Here is an 18,468-nt window from a genome sequence, read left to right as displayed (position 1 = left end):
AGATGTTAAACAAAGAGGGTGAGATACAGGACCCCTGAGGGATGTCACATTTAATAGGTGCTGAACTGGAACAGGCCTCGCCGATGGTCACTCTAGCATTACGAGAGCCAAGAAAGGAGGTGACCCATTTTGAGGCCAAGCTAGAGCAGCCTACTATGGATTGCAGTCTATCCACCAATAGAGCACGATCCACCAGATCTAACGCAGCAGATAAATCAAGGAGCATTAAAAGTGCTGGTTGGCCGTGATCAACAATATTCAAAAGGTTCGCTTTAAGATCCAACATGACTGGTGTATTCCAAGGATATTGTTCTGTTCCATAAAACTCTGGAATTGTAAGTAAGCAACCTTGTCCAGACTTTTGAGGAGAAACGGGACATTGGTTATGGGGCGATAGTTTTCTGCAGACATGGGATCAAGGTAGTCTTTCTTCAAAACCAGGGTGATCCATGCCTCCTTAAGGAAGAGCGGCACGGACCCCTCGGCAAACACAGGAAGCAAAAATGTTGTGTCCACCCTTGCTCTGGTAGAATGAACTTTTGACTCTTTCAGGAAGAGTCCTTGCTGTCCTTAGTGGCACAAATCAATGCGTGTTGACATCCAACTGGATATACCATCTTTAGAGATAAAAATGCCAATGCCATTAATGCCACAGCATTAGGGGTTATTTTTGTATTCCTTCGGAACCATCAACGACACCATTCTACTCAACATCCTATCCTACAGGATGAAACTCTCGGGCACTGTCCTCTACTGGTTCACCTCCTTCCTTACTAACAGGACACACTTTGTTTCCAGGCCCCCTTTTCGATTAGACCTTACCCCGGTCAAGTACAGGGTCACACAAGACCCCTCCCTGTCTCCACTCTTCAACCTATATGTTCAATCCCTTGGACAGACCCTTAGCAAACAACTTCCACCAATTTGCTTATGACACACATACTTCCAAATCACATTCTCCTGAACTCCACATCTCTAAAAGCTGTCTCTCCACCATCACCATCTAGATGGCTACCCACTTCCTCAATCGCAATCCTTCCAAAATGAAATACCTCGTCATCTGTCCCCAATATCCACCTGAGGCACAAACCCAAACTCACCCACTGGATCAAAGAACTTGCCATGGACAACCCACACATATCCCTCTCCACACCTGTCAAACCCCTTGGCTTCACCATCAACCCCCATCTTTCATTCACACACCACATAGCTGCTGTCATCAAAACATGCAATCTCCAACTACATAGCCTATGTAAGATTAGACACATCCTTTCTCCTGATAACTTTCACTATGCAGTCCAAACACTAGTTCTTTATAAGCTGGACTACGTCTCCTCTCTGGACTCCCCAGAAGCCCCCTTGCAAGCCATAGAAAATCCAGCACATCAGCCAGACTTATATTCTACCAACACAAACAGTCAAACATCACCCCAGCTCTCGCCCAGCTCCACTGCCGCCTGGGACCCTAAAGAATTGCCCTCGAAGGACTCTGCATTGTTTTCCAAGCAATCCACCACAAAACCCCATTTTACCTTCACAACAAACTCAAACCCATCATCCACACAAACACCAGACAAGCAAGTCAGTCTCCCCTACACATTCCACCCTGCAAACTAACATGCACACAAAAAAAAGCATTTACATTCACAATTAAAGCTCTCCCAACAGGAAAGACTCTGTTCGGACGGTCTGCCTAGTGAATTTTCTAAATAGTATGCTCAGGAGCTGGCCCCGCATTTGCTTAATACCTACACTGACTTATGAAACAGGCGCCCTTCTCACAGCTTGAGGGAATCCATTAGCATACCCCTCCTCAAGCCCAACACGCCAATGATGAAATGTAGTTCATATAGGCCCCTGTCAATGATTAACCATGACAATAAGATACTGACGTCCATATTAGCTAACAGGATGAAAAGGGTGATACATACTCTAGTGCAGCCAGATCAAACAGGCTATGTGCCAGACCGAAGTATGGCTTGGAACTTGCGGCGGCTACACCATGTGATAGACAGCACAGCATCCTGGGAGACCCTGTGTGTCATAGCTACACTAGACGCGGCAAAGGCGAGATGGGACTGGCTTTATGCAACACTGTGTAGGTTTGGTTTTAGGCAGACATATATAAAGTGGATACAGCTAGTGTACACTAGACCAGTTGCAAGAGTTAAAACGGGTAGATGCATCTCAGAAGCATGGGAACTAGAGAAGGGTACCAGACAGGGCTGCCGGTTATCCCCACTGTTTTACGTCCTAGCCATGGAACCAATCGCACAGTATCTCAGAACAGAATACATGGGGGCAGGTATAGAAATAGACTGGGTAAGCCACCTGATATTGATATACGCTGATGATATGTTGTTATATATCCAGAACCCTGAGAGTAACTTAAGAGTTGTTACTAGAGGCCCTAGCGCTATTTGCGAAATTGTCAGGGATCACAATCAGTACAGATAAATCAGCCGTGTTCCCGATAGCAGGACTGAGCAAAATAGAGCAAAAGGCGCTGCCAGTCCTTGCATTATAATGGGAAAAGTCCACGTTTAGATACTTAGGGGTCAATGTATACCACGACCCAGCGTCAGAACATAATAATACACTAAACGCCCTGGAGAGCATGAAGGGCTCCATGAGGTTCTGGGCTAAATTACCCCTCTCGTTAATGGGCAGGGCAGCATTGCTGAAAATGGTGGCCCTGCCTAGTTTACTGCACTTACATACTCAAACCTTTTTTTAAGACACTTCATAGCATCTCTAGAGGTTTTTTGTGGCAAAATGGTAGGAATAGGATAGCGCTGTCTTCATTACGTAGCCCATACGATGAAAGTGGAATTAGGGCCCCACACTTCGAGCTATATTATATAGCAGGGCAACTACAATTTGTGGTGGACTGGCTTGCAGACGACCCTACTCCGGACACGGTAATGCTGCGACCCACTGGGTCACACTATTATCTGAAGGAACTTGTATGGAACAAGAAGCCCTGAGGCGGCCAAAGTCCGCACCTGGTGTCTTTGGGGATGAGAGTGTGGGATAGGGCACTCGCAGTGATAGGGCTCTACAGATCTTCAGTAAAGATCCCCTTGCTCTCAGTAGTAGCTCCCACTGCAGAAGCATGGTTGGGGGTATGCACAAACTGGGAACCCCATGGGGTTGCCACAATAGGCGATCAACTCTTTTGTATCTTTTTTAGAGTTGGATGAACACACGGGCTTGCATAGGGGCCAATACTTACTACACTGCACTATCAAAGAGGAGATCATATGCAGATGGCACGCATACAGTGAATGAATGGAAAAGCATTCCATTGTGGACACTCTACACAACATTTCGGCAGGGACATCATTTCACCAAAATGCCAGGGGTAACAGAAGTGACATCACACGACCCTTGACATCTGATTAAATCACAGGAAGTGATGTCATTTGACCCCACCCCGGAGTGATATCACAGGAAGCGATGGAACACAACCTTTAATCCCTTGGCAAAGCAGGAAGTGGCATCACGTGGCATCACATAGCATTGTTACTAAGTACACTATGAAAAATATGGTTACAATATCACTATAATGTGATAAAAATGTCATACAAGAATGGATCGCCATATGTATCGCTAAGATCAGTGTGTATAGGCCCATATTACCAAATTACTATGAATGCAAGCAGACGTCCATGGCCGAAGGATAATGATGCTTTATTACATAGCGCTTAAGCGCTTTATATAGAAAAAATATACTTACAATATCACCCAGCCTTTGTTGGTACTCATTTATCGACCTCAAAAAGATGAAAGGCTGAGTTGAGGTGTTTTACAGACTAGCACTCCAGAAAGACACATTATTTGGTATTCCTATTCTTTCTTATTTACGGTCACTGCTGAAAGTGTTAAGACTTGTGGAACCTCTGTTCTTTTTTTTAATTAAGAGTCCTGAACATGAAAGCCAGCCACTCCAGAAGGAAAGAGCCACATGGCGCTGGCCACAGGCCAGGAGGCTGCATTAAAAAAAAGAAGAGAAAAAAAATAACTTTTTTTTCTTTTTATTTTTATTTTAGGGGTAGCAAGGTAGACCACAGGGGTAGCAAGGGAGACGTCCCTGCATTTCGGACGGAGGGCACACCATATCTAGGATATACAACTTCCTGCTGACTAGTGGGCCCCCTGCACCCCTGGCTGTAAGAGGCAAATGAGAAGAGGACTTAGGGGCCCCTTTTACAGACGCACACTGGACTGAGATACTAGGATATCATAAGAGTGTTCGGAATGCGAGATTGCAGCTGATACAACACACAAGGCCATACATGACACCCCAGAGGATTTCACGGTTCCCAGGCGCCGCACCACATGATTGCCCTAGGTGCAAAGCGACGGATGCTGGGATACTACATATGTTCTGGACATGCCCCGTGGTCGAAAAATACTGGCAAGATGTGGCGGGCAGAATGAGCAGGAGGGATTGGAATTGGATGTACTCTCCCCTGTGGCATGCTTGTTGGGCCACTTTTCACGCCCCAAAAACAGGAAACACATTAATAAGATGAAGGATTTGGCGTGCATAATGGCCAAAACGCAGAATTACTATTGCTTGGAAATCCCCATAAGGCCCTGATGTGGAAGAATAGTTGCAGGATTTGAAAAAAATGGGCAGTGGCCAAAACCGCGGCACGGAAGGAGGCAGTGCGGCTGAGTCAAATGGAGACCACTGTGGGAAATCATGGCATGGGAGGTTCTGATACAAACTCTTGTTTACTGTGGTAGCCACAGAAACGTACGAGGTGGATAAACCCCAATAATGGTTAGAGGTAATCCGGATCAAGTAGGATGATGTACATCGATAGTACACTGGTGCTTTAGGCAACTTGGAGGGTGGGAGTTCTGAGGGAGGAGTGGGAGATTGTTGTGGGAAGTGCCCACGATGGGTTATAATGTGACTGTTGTAGGCACAGTATAAGGCAATGCTGTAAAATGTTTCATTTCATGTATAAGCAATAATCAATAAATATTTTTTTTTTAAAACACTATAAGATAAAGGCGGACATTCTAGGCCTTGTGAGCATTCAGAACGTACAAGTGCATTGATTAACAAGAATGAATTAGGGTCACCGCACTTTGAGAATTCTATGGCTATCGCCCCAAACAAGTTTCAGGACCTCTCTAGCGGTTATCCCTTGCCCTGAGCGAATCTCAATTTTTAGTGTGCCGGCCTGGCGACCGATAGCGCTCAGTCTTTCTGCCTGGAAAAAGACCTGGTAACTGTCTATCACAGGTGAAGATGTTAGCCATGTCTCTTGCAGGAAGACACAAATGAATTGTGTGAAATAAAATATACATATGCTTTGGCCGCCTATCCACCTGTCTGCATGTTATTTGCAAAGTGTGTGCTTTAAGCAAAAACAGTCCTCAACTATGTTGGGGAGGAAGGTAAGCTCAGGGGCAACGCGTCTGTCTTGGAAGCAAGACAACGCAGCGCAAAACACACGTTTGAATCTCGATCCCGCGCTTAGAAACCACTTGCTGGTATTGAATGCGTTATGATAAAAAAAATTAAAATTTAAAATTGTTTTAAAAGAGACATTGCATCAACATTGTAGAGCAAGTGCACACTCCTGCGTGAGTTCTAAGATACACATTTTATACGGTCAGTGTTGCTAAAAGTGTTGCTAGGGCCAACAAGCGTGCCGCCCTTTTCCCACAACGTTTACATCAGCCCCGACCAATTACTTGCGGCACACTTCTATTTTCTTCATCAATGACAACCTCACGATTCCGGCCGCCGTTAGCATTCACCGAAACCGTGAGGCAGTAGAATACCCTTTGTCCTTTATGCTCCGCCCTGTAGTCCTCCCAACAGTCAACCTCGTAAACAGAGATGGCACAACCTCCGTTTTACCGAAATGACCAGGCCCATAACAATTTTTGATCCAAAATTTAAGAAGCACCTGGCCGTTTTTACCCTATCCGCAAATTCTATCCTTTCAATATCTAAGGAGGAATTTTCATTCAGGCTTGCGATTTCAGAAAAAATCAGCAAGACATTAATTATATTCAAACATACAGTGATGTTTTTATCTAGTAAGCTAGTTAAGCATAATTTGTTACCCTCTTGATTCACCAGCAAGGTATATTTCCTGGGGCTGTTTGGTGAATTGGGGTCCAACCTCCAAGCTCTTTTCCAGAGTGCCTTACAATGGCCGGAGAACCCGTCCCCCCCTCCCCTGAAATCCATTAGATGGGGGCGGGTGGGTCAGGAGGAGCTACCAGAATCACAGCCATTGTTTTTTACACTTTTCTCTGAACCTGGACAATATAGTTTCCCCAAAAGCCAGGTCACATCCAAATTGATGCCATTCTGTGTGGATGCATTACTCGCCACCTCGTATGGGGGCACTGACACACCTTGTTGGCACTGGGGGGTGGGAAGGGGGTAGGACAAAGGATTTAATTTCCGCCTGTGCTTCCAACAGGACAGTGAACCCTTGCCCATAGGAGGAGCTGGGTAGAAGCTGGTCTCCCCTCTACCCCAACCAAGTTCCTGACCAAGTCCACCCTCTGTCTGGACTGCTAAGTCTGCAGGAACACACACTTCCTGCCTCTTCCGAATATCGGTATTCACCACACTTCTCATTGCAGTCACACATTCTCCACCCTCCAGGGCATACATTTCCACCACACTTACATTGTCACATTCCTCCAAACTAACAAATAGTAAAGTAGTGCATTGAACAGAGCCATTTTTACTTGCCCGTACTTGCGGCTGATTCAGAGACTCAACAATAGTTAGATTTCGTATGAACTTATGCGATGAAGCACCCTTATATTTCATGGTTTTTAGCTTTTTTGATTTCAGGCTCTTTTTACCACCCCCTTTCGACTCTATACGACTCACTTCCCTCAGAGTGACATCCGTATTACCCTCTTCAATGGCATCAACATCTTCAACACCAACAATTGTATGGCTTCTCTTACCCCTTATGTGCAGAGAAGCAGAGACCCCCCTCCCGCAAAGGGCACCTGACTAAATTCTTCCTCAGCACCTGCATGGATATCCGCAACAGAAATTGGAGATCTTGCGCACTCCCCATCAATTTTACCCTGTATCACTATTGGAGTAGCATGAATAGGGATTTGTGATAGGTTGGAAACTATCTAGAGGGTGGGTGGGGGGAGACATGGTGCTTCCCCTAATATTTCAAGTTTCAAATTGATCTCACTCAAAAGCATAGTATGTGCTTTAACCTCGTTGCCGATATTGTCATACAATTCCACAAACGAACTGAGCACCATGTTTATGGCAGAGACAGTCAGAGAAGTGAGTATTATTCGCTTGTCACCCTCCCAGAGGGTGTGATACAAAGGGACACCACCCCGGAAGTCGTCTTGCCCCTGACAAATTGTTAATCCTCAGGTTAGTCAATTCAGTGGGCGATCCAATAACCGAATCATCACAGGTCTGCTGAACTTCACTTGCAGAGGGGCAAACATCTAGTTTCAGTGTGGGCTATTCAGCGAATTCAATCATACTGAGGTCATTCATATGAGAGTGATAAATAGTGGCAGTGGCACGTATTAAATTAATTGACCTTCCTTCAGTACTGGAGCCGGATCTTGGAAAATAATCTGTTATTTTCTGACCCGCAATGCGGGAGAGTAAGAGGACCGCAGGATAATTGGGATTGGCACGGGGAGTAAGAGCCAACTTGGTTCTTCCCACAGTCGCCTTGCACACCCATGGCATGTCAGACCCAGCCATACACATTCTGGAGTCACCCAGATTGTACATCAGCTCTGCTACAATCGCATCTTCTGAACTTTTATCTCAATTCTCGGAGTCCCCTTTTCCGGCCGACAACTTGCCACAACAATTCAGTCGAGCACTGAGAGGCCAGCTGGGACACCCCAGTTTGGATCCGCAACTCAGGCGCAACGCCATCCTGTTGAGAATAGGAAACAAGCTCTGCAGTACCAGTGCTGCGCTTCTTAGACTGCAAAACTATAAAATGCTCAAAATCTCTTTGCAATTAACTGTTTATTAGGAGCAGACGCATATTTTCCACGCAGCAGAGATGGAAAGTGGTAATGGTGCGCTTCCGAAGCTTGTGCTGCACTTGTATCACTATAGACTATAGAGAGAGCTGGTAGTCCCGAGGTGCGGCAGTCGGAAGCAAGCTCTGAAATAGAACAGAGCGATGCCGATGGATTTTTTTGAGCTTGCTCAACCTGCATTAATAACCCGCTGGAGAACCTGAAGCATTTTAAACTGGCGCAAGCCAAAATAAATTTAAGGTATGCACAAAGTCACTGTGGCATAACGGACTCACCCGCAAGAGCGGGATCTCTTGATCCCTCTCTCTCGCCACAGCTGCCGGCGGTCAATGCCGAAAAGTTGCTAGAATGCACTGTAATCCGATATAAGCCAACACGCGTCCAGCACTGCGGCACCGCACAGACCACTCCCGTGCCGCATTCCGCACGACTGCCGATTTTAAAATTAATTTTCCTGGTCCTGTCTCAGGGTCCATATCTCCAATAAAAAACTGTAGCAAAATGACTTTTTGCAGTTCTGAAAACACTGTGGACCATGACAGACCACTTCTCCACTCCACCCCCATCTGAAATCACCAGTCAGAGGCATTTCAACTTTGGCAAACCGCTGCTTCTTCCAATGTCTAGAATAGCTGAAAATAAGTTTGAAACTATTACTTCTTTAAGCGCTGCATTATTTCGTTAAGTTGTAATGAGCCTCAAACAAGTCAAAGGCAGACTTTGTGTTACAAATTCATCAGCATGATCATGCTATTATTCATCATTAGGCAGCAACATGACTTTAATTGGGAGACATGCAGCTATTAGTGGGGCCGGGAAAAAGGTGGGGAGCAGGAGTCCTTTTACCTTATTCACAGATCACTGGCAGGATGGGCCCTATAATCAGCTACTAACATTACCGATCAAATAACACTGATCAATACAGCTGAAACCTTAACTCACCTGTTCAAGTAGTCTGGAATGGTGTGAGTTCAGAAGTTTTTCAAACAGCACTCTGATGGAACATAAACTGATGCCAGGGATTTTTGGACTGGTCTTAAAATGTTCGTCATTCCTTGAAAAGAAAAAAAACACACAATTAGTTTTATGGGGATAAAAAGGAGCATGTATCAAATATGATAAACCCAGGAGGAGATTATGGGAGAACAAAGATTATTCACAGCAGAAATAATTTCAGTTGTAATGTTACTTCACAATAACACTACTGACAGTCACAAACATGCAGAAAGCATTTTGGGAAATATAGGGGTGTTCTCCCATTGAAACCCTGAATTTCCTCTATTCAGGGGGCCAGGGGAGGGCCATCGCTCTTGTATCCCAACCGTGGGGGTGGAAGAGCGTGGGAGGATCACCTGGGTAGAGGATATCCTAGGTGAGACGCGGTATCCTACCGAGGCAAAAGGGGCAGAAAAGGAAATCCCGGATGCTTTCATGGGCTATGTTGATTTCTACAACTTTTATTCAGGAGTCATAGCATACGATTCCGATCCTGTCATTTGTCACACAAAGGGGAGAAAGAAGGGTGTCAGTTGCCCAAGAGAGGGGAGGAAGAAGACCCAATTGACACAAGGGCAGAGTTCCTGTATTAAGATCCCTCCATCCTCTACCTGTCCACGTCATGAACCTCCTCAAGGCTCCTGTCCCTATAATCAATCCGCAGACAAGAATACAAAATTGTCTTATGAACCAAGACCACTCCCTGGAGGGGTGGCAGGAACGCAATCTCCCCACAATCTCATTCTACCTCAAAACCCTTTCCCACAGCTTTCAGGGGGCATATCCAAACCCATATCATCACGCCCGCCCCATTTCCAACCAATACTGGGACGAGGAAAAGGCAACCAGGAGCAGTGAAGATAACCATACGAATAACATGGGGAGTGTAAGGAAAACCAGCTTTAGAAAGAACTTAAGTTGACCCATTGAAAGAGTCAGGCAGAGTCAGGCATTCCCTAATTATTACACACACCTGACTCCACTTCACTGTTTTTCCAACTATAATAGGTGTGGTTCAGCACAGCTGAATGAGCGAGCTGGGAATATTGTTTGGAACAGGGAAGCCACTGAGCAGAGAGCAGCTAGACCAACAGCTCGGAGGAGAATTGTGTGCCGAGATGCAGGCCCAGGTGTTTGAGGGGCTGCAGTGTGGCTGGGGAGCTGGATCTCCTGAAAGCTGTTGTGAAGCATCTTGCAGGCTGCTGTTGGCGGGTACTACATTGCTGGTTGCCTTGGGACCTGTGCCCGCTCCAAAGGTGTCCGAATGGTGGGTGGCGAAACCCTGACCTCAGGCTCGCACAACCAGGCGGGACCGATTGTCACCACGCTGCTGCCCAGGTGAGTCTCGTGGGGAGGTGGAGAGGGTGAGGGAGAATGAGAGGGAGAGGGAGGGGGAGAGTGAGAGAGAAAGAGAGAGAAAGAGAGAGAGAGAGAGAGAGAAAGAGAGAGAGAGAGACACACACACACACACACACACAGGAGAATGCGACTGACTGAAGCAGAGCGGCAGAAGAATATGCATGAAGCAGCACGGAGCACAGAAAAGGAAAGAAAAGGAAACTAGTAAAGAAAGCAGACAGAGAAGAGTAACAAGATTGAGAGAAAGTTAGAAATCAGAGCGCGCAAGGGACGCAAAGAAGAAAAACTATATTAAACCGGCTGCGAGCGACCCGAAAAAGAGAGAGAAGTGTGCAAGCGACCTGGCAGAGTGGAAAAGGTGCCTGTGGGCACAAAAAGATAAAGAAAGTGCAAATGTGCATGGGAACGCAAAGAGGAATGTGCCAGGAGGCACGAAGAGGTAAAGCAAGTGTGCAAGAGATGGAAAGAAAGGTGGCAGTAGGGATGAATAGGAGAGTGAAAGTGTTCAGGCGAAGGAAAAAAAAGGTGCCAGTGGGCACAAGAAGGAAAGGCAAGAAAACAGAGGGGAACAAGAAGGAGTGCAGACAGCCCCTGAAGGAAAAAGTCAAGAGCAAGAAAATCAAAGAGGGGTTAAGCCTCAGAGTGGTCGTGCTTGGGAAGAGAAAATAAACCTGGCGTTTTCAAAAGTCTTCGATGCTAACCCCTTGAGAGAACTGTATATGGAAAACCAGGTACATCCTGACAAACTGAACGTGTGTTTTCTTTTAAGCTCAAGAGGGGCCTGCGCTTGGGGAAGGGAACCCTGAGAGGCCCAAAAAGTGTTTGCACTTGAAAGAGGTCTGAGTTTAGTGGAAGGTAACCTTACGAGGCTTATCAAAATGAAATATTGTCTATTTTGTATTACTGAAGGAATTGAAACCTGGGGAAGGAATCCACAAAGCATTAAAGACATTGACATTGTTTGGACTATGGAGAAGGTCCTATGAACAGTCCCTTTTGATTGAACTAATCCTTTCGTAGCTGTCCAATCTACCATTGGCGAGAAGACCACCTGACCCAATCCTGGTTTCCGATTTTTGTTGAACCACCACCTTTTGCTTTTGAAAGACTTCGTAACACATTTTTGTCACAGAGTGAGGGCAAGCATAGGTCTAAACACAGAAAGATTTTTATTTTGGACTTCTAGACTTAGACGGCCCTTAGGAACATCAGTTAAGGGAACCATCCATTTAGTGTTAGGGCCAGTTAGGCATTACACCAACCCAGGAACGTTTAGAAAAAAGGTTTTGAAAACGTATCTTTGAGTCTGTGTCTCTCAATACCATGCCTGTCTCACAGCATTCATACAGAATGCCATGTCATCCAGTGTTGCCCTGCCCCTGAACAGAAATGCTTTTATATCCATTGCATACCATGAACACAGGCACACACAGTTTCAACCTCCTACAGATGGCTATTTATGACAAACTTCTGACAGATATCAAAAGGTTTTAATGTCCTAAACCACCTTCATTTCTTAGCCATCTTCAACAACGCAGACCAAGTATCTAGCACTGAATGGAGTGCTACGAAAAGATTCACAATCACATGCTGCACCCCCACAAGGCTCTTCATCATCCCTGCTATAGCCAGCCTCCACCCCCACAGGATATGGCAGAGGTCTGTGATTAATTTCAGTGTATTACACCATGTATGCACAAAAAACAAATGTGCTTTACCTAGTCAACCACTTGTTATCTATCTGCACTCACTCCATGCAGGGGATAAATGCATATTTGTGCACCATTGACTGATGCAAAATTCTGAGTGTGAATAACCTGCGTTAAGCCAGAATTCCTATTTTGGGGATTCCAGGGCTACTTTTTGGCACCCCTCAACTTTTTACTTTTTCTCCCTGTCTTTTTTATGGTTCATTGATCTCTTTTTGGTGGCCAGAGGGACTTTTCGTGAAGTCCCCCTGCTGTTATGTCACTTCTTACCTTCCAGACGGTATATGGTACTGGGTTGCCCTTGAGGTACTCATTAACAGGGTGCCTCTCAGGTTCCCCACTTTCTCCCTAGGGAGATTTTATCACCCTACACAGGTTTTAGGGAGTAAGTTGGTGGCAGCTACACTTTAGTTTTAAAGGTCGAGATTCTGGGAGGAGCTTTTTTTTTTCCTGGGTTGGTGGGACCTTCATTGGTACAGGGCTCGAGTCCTTAAGAACTGAATGCTGAAAACTGCACCTGTGGGAAAGACACAGCTACTTACTGGGTTCTTTAGCGCTGCTGGAGTCCTTTTTATCTAAACTACTGATATATCTATCTATGGATCCTGGTTTTCCCCTCTTTCGCTCTCTTTGCCCCTCACGTCTTAAGGGGACCTTGATTTTTGCCCCTCTCCTCTTCAGGGGTCTGCTTCTGTCCTGGTCTCTCTATCAGGGTCTTAACGAGGTGTTGCCTTAGCCTCTTCCCAGGCTTCTCAAGCAGGTCATCTCTTCCACCTTTTTGGCTTTGGTGGGATTACAGGGGCACCATCCTTCTTCCCCTCCGATTCAGTCAACACATGCACTTATGACACATACTTACAACACATGCTGTTAGGCAACTTGCTCTTATGCCACACCACACTTACAAAACACACTCAGTCAATAATCATGCAACCGTAAAAAAATAAAAGTTTACATTATGTGCATTTTTTTTTTTTTTTTACAAAAGAGTTCAGGTTAAACCAACAAAAACTTAAAGTCTACAAACATCAGAAAGAATAAAGTTAAGGTAACAACATAATAAACTGTATTAATAAATGTAAAAAATATTATAATGAAATCAAATATCATGGTTGTTAGGGAGAATTCTCTCTTTAGGCTGAATTTCCTAACCTAGTGAGTCCCCCAGCAGCTTTGCTGGATTTCTGGAGTTTGTTTTTTATCTCCTGCCAAGAGTGAGACTCTTTCTCCCACTCTTGGACATGATTTATGGTGTTCCTTTGACTGGTAATGTGTTTTATGGGCTATGGGGTCCTTTACTCCATAGGGTCTCATGTGTTTTTACTATGTGTGTTACACAGCACCCTCCGTGCAGTAACACAGGGGTGTCATAGTGACACCCCACCATATACTCCATACCCTGGGACTGACTACTGTCTCCCAGGGCATGTAAAGTCACCATTGGCTTTACTAGTCCCAAAATATTTAACAGAAACCAGTACAAACCATCATATTGTGGACGTACTGGTCGGGGCAATTCGATTGGCCCGGGGTCTGTTAGTCGAGGGGGCACGTCTCCGTCCCCCCTGATCGAGTTTTGGCTGGTGGCAGTGGAAACTACTTGTTCGACCGCAAATATTTTCCTATGGGATTTTCCTATTGTTCGAGGCTACCAACTTTAATTATTTAATTCTCATAGCCTCGAACATACCGCCGGTTTATTTAATTAATTTTGATCAGCCGGTTGGTATTTTTTGCCAGGACTCGATTCTAAAATGGCGTCTGTGTTCTCTTCTGCGACTCCAACCCAAGTCGAGCCCTTTGTTCCACTTTTTGGCGGGCTTCTCCACAGAAGCCTCTAAAAGTGGTGCCACTCTGTCTGGGTACCACATGGGGTGTGGGAGGGGGTTTAGGCACCCTGGACTGAGTTACCTTGGTAACTCAAGTCGCACTCTTGTGTGATTGGCCCAAGTGGTGAGCCAGCCGGCTCACCACTTAGCATGTTTGATTGACAGCTAGGCTGAGTGAATGGGGGTATGCTGCATAAAAGCAGGGCTTTGGGGACTGGAACTTCAGAAGTCGCCACAGGACCTGAGAATCCGAAGAGGGAGAAGCCGAGCCGACCTACCACGACAACACCACCGGTGGAGCCCTGCGGAACCGACTCACCACTTCCCGACGACAGAGAAGATCTCCCGGCTGGAGAGGCTTCTTCCCCTGACTGGTGGGCACAACCAGTTCTACCTTCTTTCTTCGCACCCCAGACTGGTTTGTGGTCGAACTGCCCGTGCCAAACACCCCGGCGGCTGCATAGCCCCTCACCACTGAACAGCGAATCAACGGACCGCTCCTTGTACCTGAGAAACTCCGCGGCTGGTTTCTTCCCTGGCAGTACAACGGACTCCTGTCTTCCTCCACGACGAGATCCTCTCTTCCCCGGACGAAGCACGACTTGCATCCGCTGCCAGGAACAACTGCCCCCGCTGGAGTGTTCTCACCACTTTAAGGTACCGTGTCTGCCAGGTCTCCCTTTCTAAAGATTGCTACAAGGTAATAATAACCCCTTAACCTTCTGGACTGGGCTGGCCGCCTTGACCCTCTAACTGGTCCCATTCTTTGGTCCAACTCCTTTTTGTACCATTACAAGACTTTTGTGCACTGCAACCATTTGACCTTGGACACATTTCGTTTCGATCCTCTTAAAGCGGATCAGGACTACTGTCTCTGAATTCACGGTTTTACTTTGCCTTCCTCTCGTTATGTTTTTGTAAAAGTGTTGGGATCTGTTTCAATTTGTTCTCTGCTTTTCTCTCCCTTTTTAAAACAAATTAGAGTGCCATCTACGTTAAGCGCTCACCGCTGTCTGAAAATAAGTGGGGCTTTACTTAAGACTTGTCTACTATTCTTTTAAGGGAGTGTATATCTTTTAGTGACCGTGTTTTTGAATTGCTTACTATTAGTGCCTGTGTGTTTTTGTCACACCGCTTCCTACTAAGTCAAGGACACGCCCCTCCGCGTCTACCTCTATCCGCGCTCCCTGGCACACACGCTCAGATTCATGTACTTCGTTTCCCACTCACGTTTCACACAACAGGGCACGGCATGGCATGTTTGGCGGAGCTGGCGTTTATCGCCCTTCACGGCTGTGGCAAACCAAGTGGAGACTCCTTCACTCCAGGAACTCACATCCTTCGCGGAGACCGGCGCTGCCCGGCGCGTCACGGATCACGTGACTCTTAGTTGCCTAGCAACGCTACAACGCTTTCGGTTCGCTTCTCACGTGATACTGTCACGTGCGTCCCTTCCAGGGATAAAAGGAGTTCGAAAACCGAAGGCGTTGCTTCACAGCTGTTTCAACTAGGATCACGTAACGCTCTCTCTTCGTTCAAGGACCTGTTCTATTCTGACCTACGCTTGCTCCACGGATCGTCTTTGCTTAGCCCTTCACTGACTCTGGAACTTCGGATTGCCTATTGCCGACTTACGCTTGCTCCACGGATCGTTTTTGCTTAACCCTTCACTGACTCTGGAACTTGGATTGCCTATTGCCGACTTACCCTTGTTACACGGATTGTCCTTGCTTAACCCTTCATTGGCTCTGGAACATTGAATCATCTGTTTTCTGACCTCGGACTGCCTGGAGTGCTCTACGGATCACGTGTTTCATTAGGACCTCGGTCCTACAATAGGTGGTTACCTGCTCTACCTTACAGCCTTGTCCAGCCACATTCTGGAGGTTCACGCCTTTTTCAGCCTTGGGAAAGACACAAGTCCTCACAGGTATTCCAGTGTTTTGGTATTTGCATTTGGGAAGATTGTGTCCTGCTTTCCTACTTACATAACCATTCTACCTTGCCTTACAGCGCTCAAGGGGTTCTTCCGGCTGTCCCGCGTCCTGGCTTGGGGACTTCCACCTGTGGCCTTAATAATCACGCTGACAGTATTTCTGGTGTTGTCAGGGTGTTTCTTGGGGACAGAGGGGTTGTTCATACTCTACACGACCAACGAACTTCGTAACAGTTTTTCTAGATGTGGTTTTAAATAAATAATTATATCTCTTTTATACCAAGCCCTGGTCAGTGTTTACTTGTTCTATTGTGTTCTCCTGACCTATTGTGAATACTCTGTATACTGCCTAACTCTTCTTGAGGGATGTCTGACTGCTCAGCCACAGCTACCAAGTGAATCTGTGTGGTACAGACTGCTACCAAGTGGGTTTACTGCCAAACACCTGTAGTCCTAAATCTTTTGCAGTGGTCCCAGGGGGAACTGCACAGGTTTCTGCCTAACAATGGTAATCTTAACTCACCCACACACTTAAAAGCAAACAATATTACCATACAATTATAACAATTTCACACATAAAAACAAATTATTGTATAAAATGTCAAATCTTTCTAAAGTATATTAAATGTACACCTATAATGTAAAAAAAGGTATAACCTTTTTGTAATACAAAATTACTACGTAATAAACTAAATTATAATGTAGAGAAGCATAATTCCTCCAAAAAATTGCAATTAAAAAAATAGACTATTTTCAAAAATAAATCTACAAGACCATATACATACGTATTGAAGTCTCTTACTTTGCATATACAATAATATCAATGAACTTTATAAAATAAAGATAGAAATAATAATTAAGTTACATGTCATTGTAGATACATATAATGTACTAAACATTAAACATAACATTATCATAACATTATAAGGGGTGTGTGGCTAGCGACCATGCAGTGAGGAGGCAGCCTTTGTGAGCTCTTGCCTGATGCATTCATCGATCCGCTGCTTGTCATGGTGCACCGTTTCCTCGACCGGATTGGCTGGCTGAACACCTTATGGATGTTTTTGTTGCTGGGCGGTCTTCCCCTGGCATTGCAGAAGGGCTCACGGCTTGTTTGAAATTGCTGATGCCTGCTCCCAAGATGGCGCCCGCCATACACAGGGGAGCTGTGTACGCCCTGCTGGAGCACCGGGGGCTGTGCGCTGAGACCCACGCTGACTGCTGAGAAGAGGATGCCCTGTCGGGGACTGCGGACATCCCGCCTGCTGCTCTTCCCTCCAGAAGCTGCTTTGGTGGAAGCCGTGCACAGCCGACAGGCTGGCTTTGTGGGTGCCCCACGGGGCGAGAGAAGATTGCTGGTTGGCTCTGGAGGGCTGCGCCCCAGCAGACAGGTGGGGCGGACCGCCCCTGCGTGTGCACATCCTATGGGGCTGATCTTTCTTGCGGGAGCTTAAGATGAGGGTTGCATGCACGACGCCCCTGGGGAGGAGGTGAAGAGTTTCCGGGACGAGTGAGGCGGCTGTCGGACTGTGGGTCTCAGGTGGAGGCCCTCGGATCTACTTGAGAGCTGCTGGTGGAGATGTCCGGGTGCTACGTGTGTGGGTCTTTAGCGACAGCCGGAACACACATTTGTTCCACAACATCCTCCTGCCCTATGTGTTGGGTGCTGGGATTCGCTTTTGGCTGCCCTTGGAATGTACATCGGGGGTCCACCACGCGCAAGGCGGCCTAACCCTTGTGCATTGTGGGCCCCTCTGATGGTAACGTGGCTGGTGGGAGCAGAAGAGCACACTGTCAGTGAATGACCCCTGGGACGCAGCCTCACCAGGTTTTGCAGATGAACAGGCCCCCCATGGGGCCACAAATGTGGCAGTTGAACTAGCCCTGCACTCCCTTGCCACAGGGACTGGCATGTGTGCGACCTGGGGCGCGGGCTTCCGTGAGGGAATGAACTGGCCTCTTGCTGGGGTTGTAACACCAGCAGGGATTCATCCCGACTCCCAACCTTCTTGGCAGGCACCTTAGTAACAGTCGTCGGACTGCTGGCGGAGGAGCGAGGAGGTCCGGGTTCAGGAGCGAGAGCAGCGATTTTATAAAAGTACCCTCCACATACTGTCACAGCAGTATTGACATTACCATCCTATTGGAGTTTGTGGTCATATTTGTCTTCTCAGCGGGGGTCTTGCTGGGGATTTGGTGTACTGGATGGGCCACAGGATCAATTTCATGGGAGCACTTTGGGGTTGGCTAATAGCTATCAAAAACCCTGTGTTTATGGGGCTGTCTGCCACAGACGTGTCTTCATAGAGCCTTGCTGGTCTGCCTCCCTCTTGCCCATGCGTTTTGACAAAGGGTCTGGAAGCCCTTCCTGTGTGTGCGCTTCAGACCGCAACACTTGGACAGTGTTTGATTGTGTGAGTGTGGTGGAGGTCTTTGCGTGCCGTGCTTCGGACGGGTATTGAGCGGTTGCCCAGCCTGGCACGTGGTGCCTTACTTAAGACCCCCGTGCAAGATCAGGGGCACCAGTGTTAGATTAAGTGGTGATTACGTATTGCTGGCACTGTGTGCTCCCAGGCTGCATCTTCACCTCTGCACTTAT

At 46.6% G+C, this 18,468-nt stretch overlaps 1 protein-coding gene across 2 annotated transcripts in view; it reads right to left on the bottom strand.

Moving 5' to 3' along the window:
• Nucleotides 1–18,468, bottom strand: part of HERC3 (HECT and RLD domain containing E3 ubiquitin protein ligase 3) — a 1,960,519-nt gene that overhangs the window by 612,955 nt on the left and 1,329,096 nt on the right. For both annotated transcript variants that reach the window (XM_069630741.1, XM_069630742.1), the window contains one exon: nt 8,983–9,094. In XM_069630741.1, coding sequence (XP_069486842.1) covers nt 8,983–9,094 — 112 coding nt within the window. The remainder of the gene's footprint in view (nt 1–8,982; nt 9,095–18,468) is intronic.

This window comes from Ambystoma mexicanum, chromosome 6q (assembly GCF_040938575.1).
Source record: "Ambystoma mexicanum isolate Mex_15411 chromosome 6q, UKY_AmexF1_1, whole genome shotgun sequence".
In the NCBI taxonomy this organism is placed as follows: domain Eukaryota; kingdom Metazoa; phylum Chordata; class Amphibia; order Caudata; family Ambystomatidae; genus Ambystoma; species Ambystoma mexicanum.
Note: the sequence above shows the minus strand (reverse complement) of the source record. Positions and strands in the feature narration are given on the sequence as shown.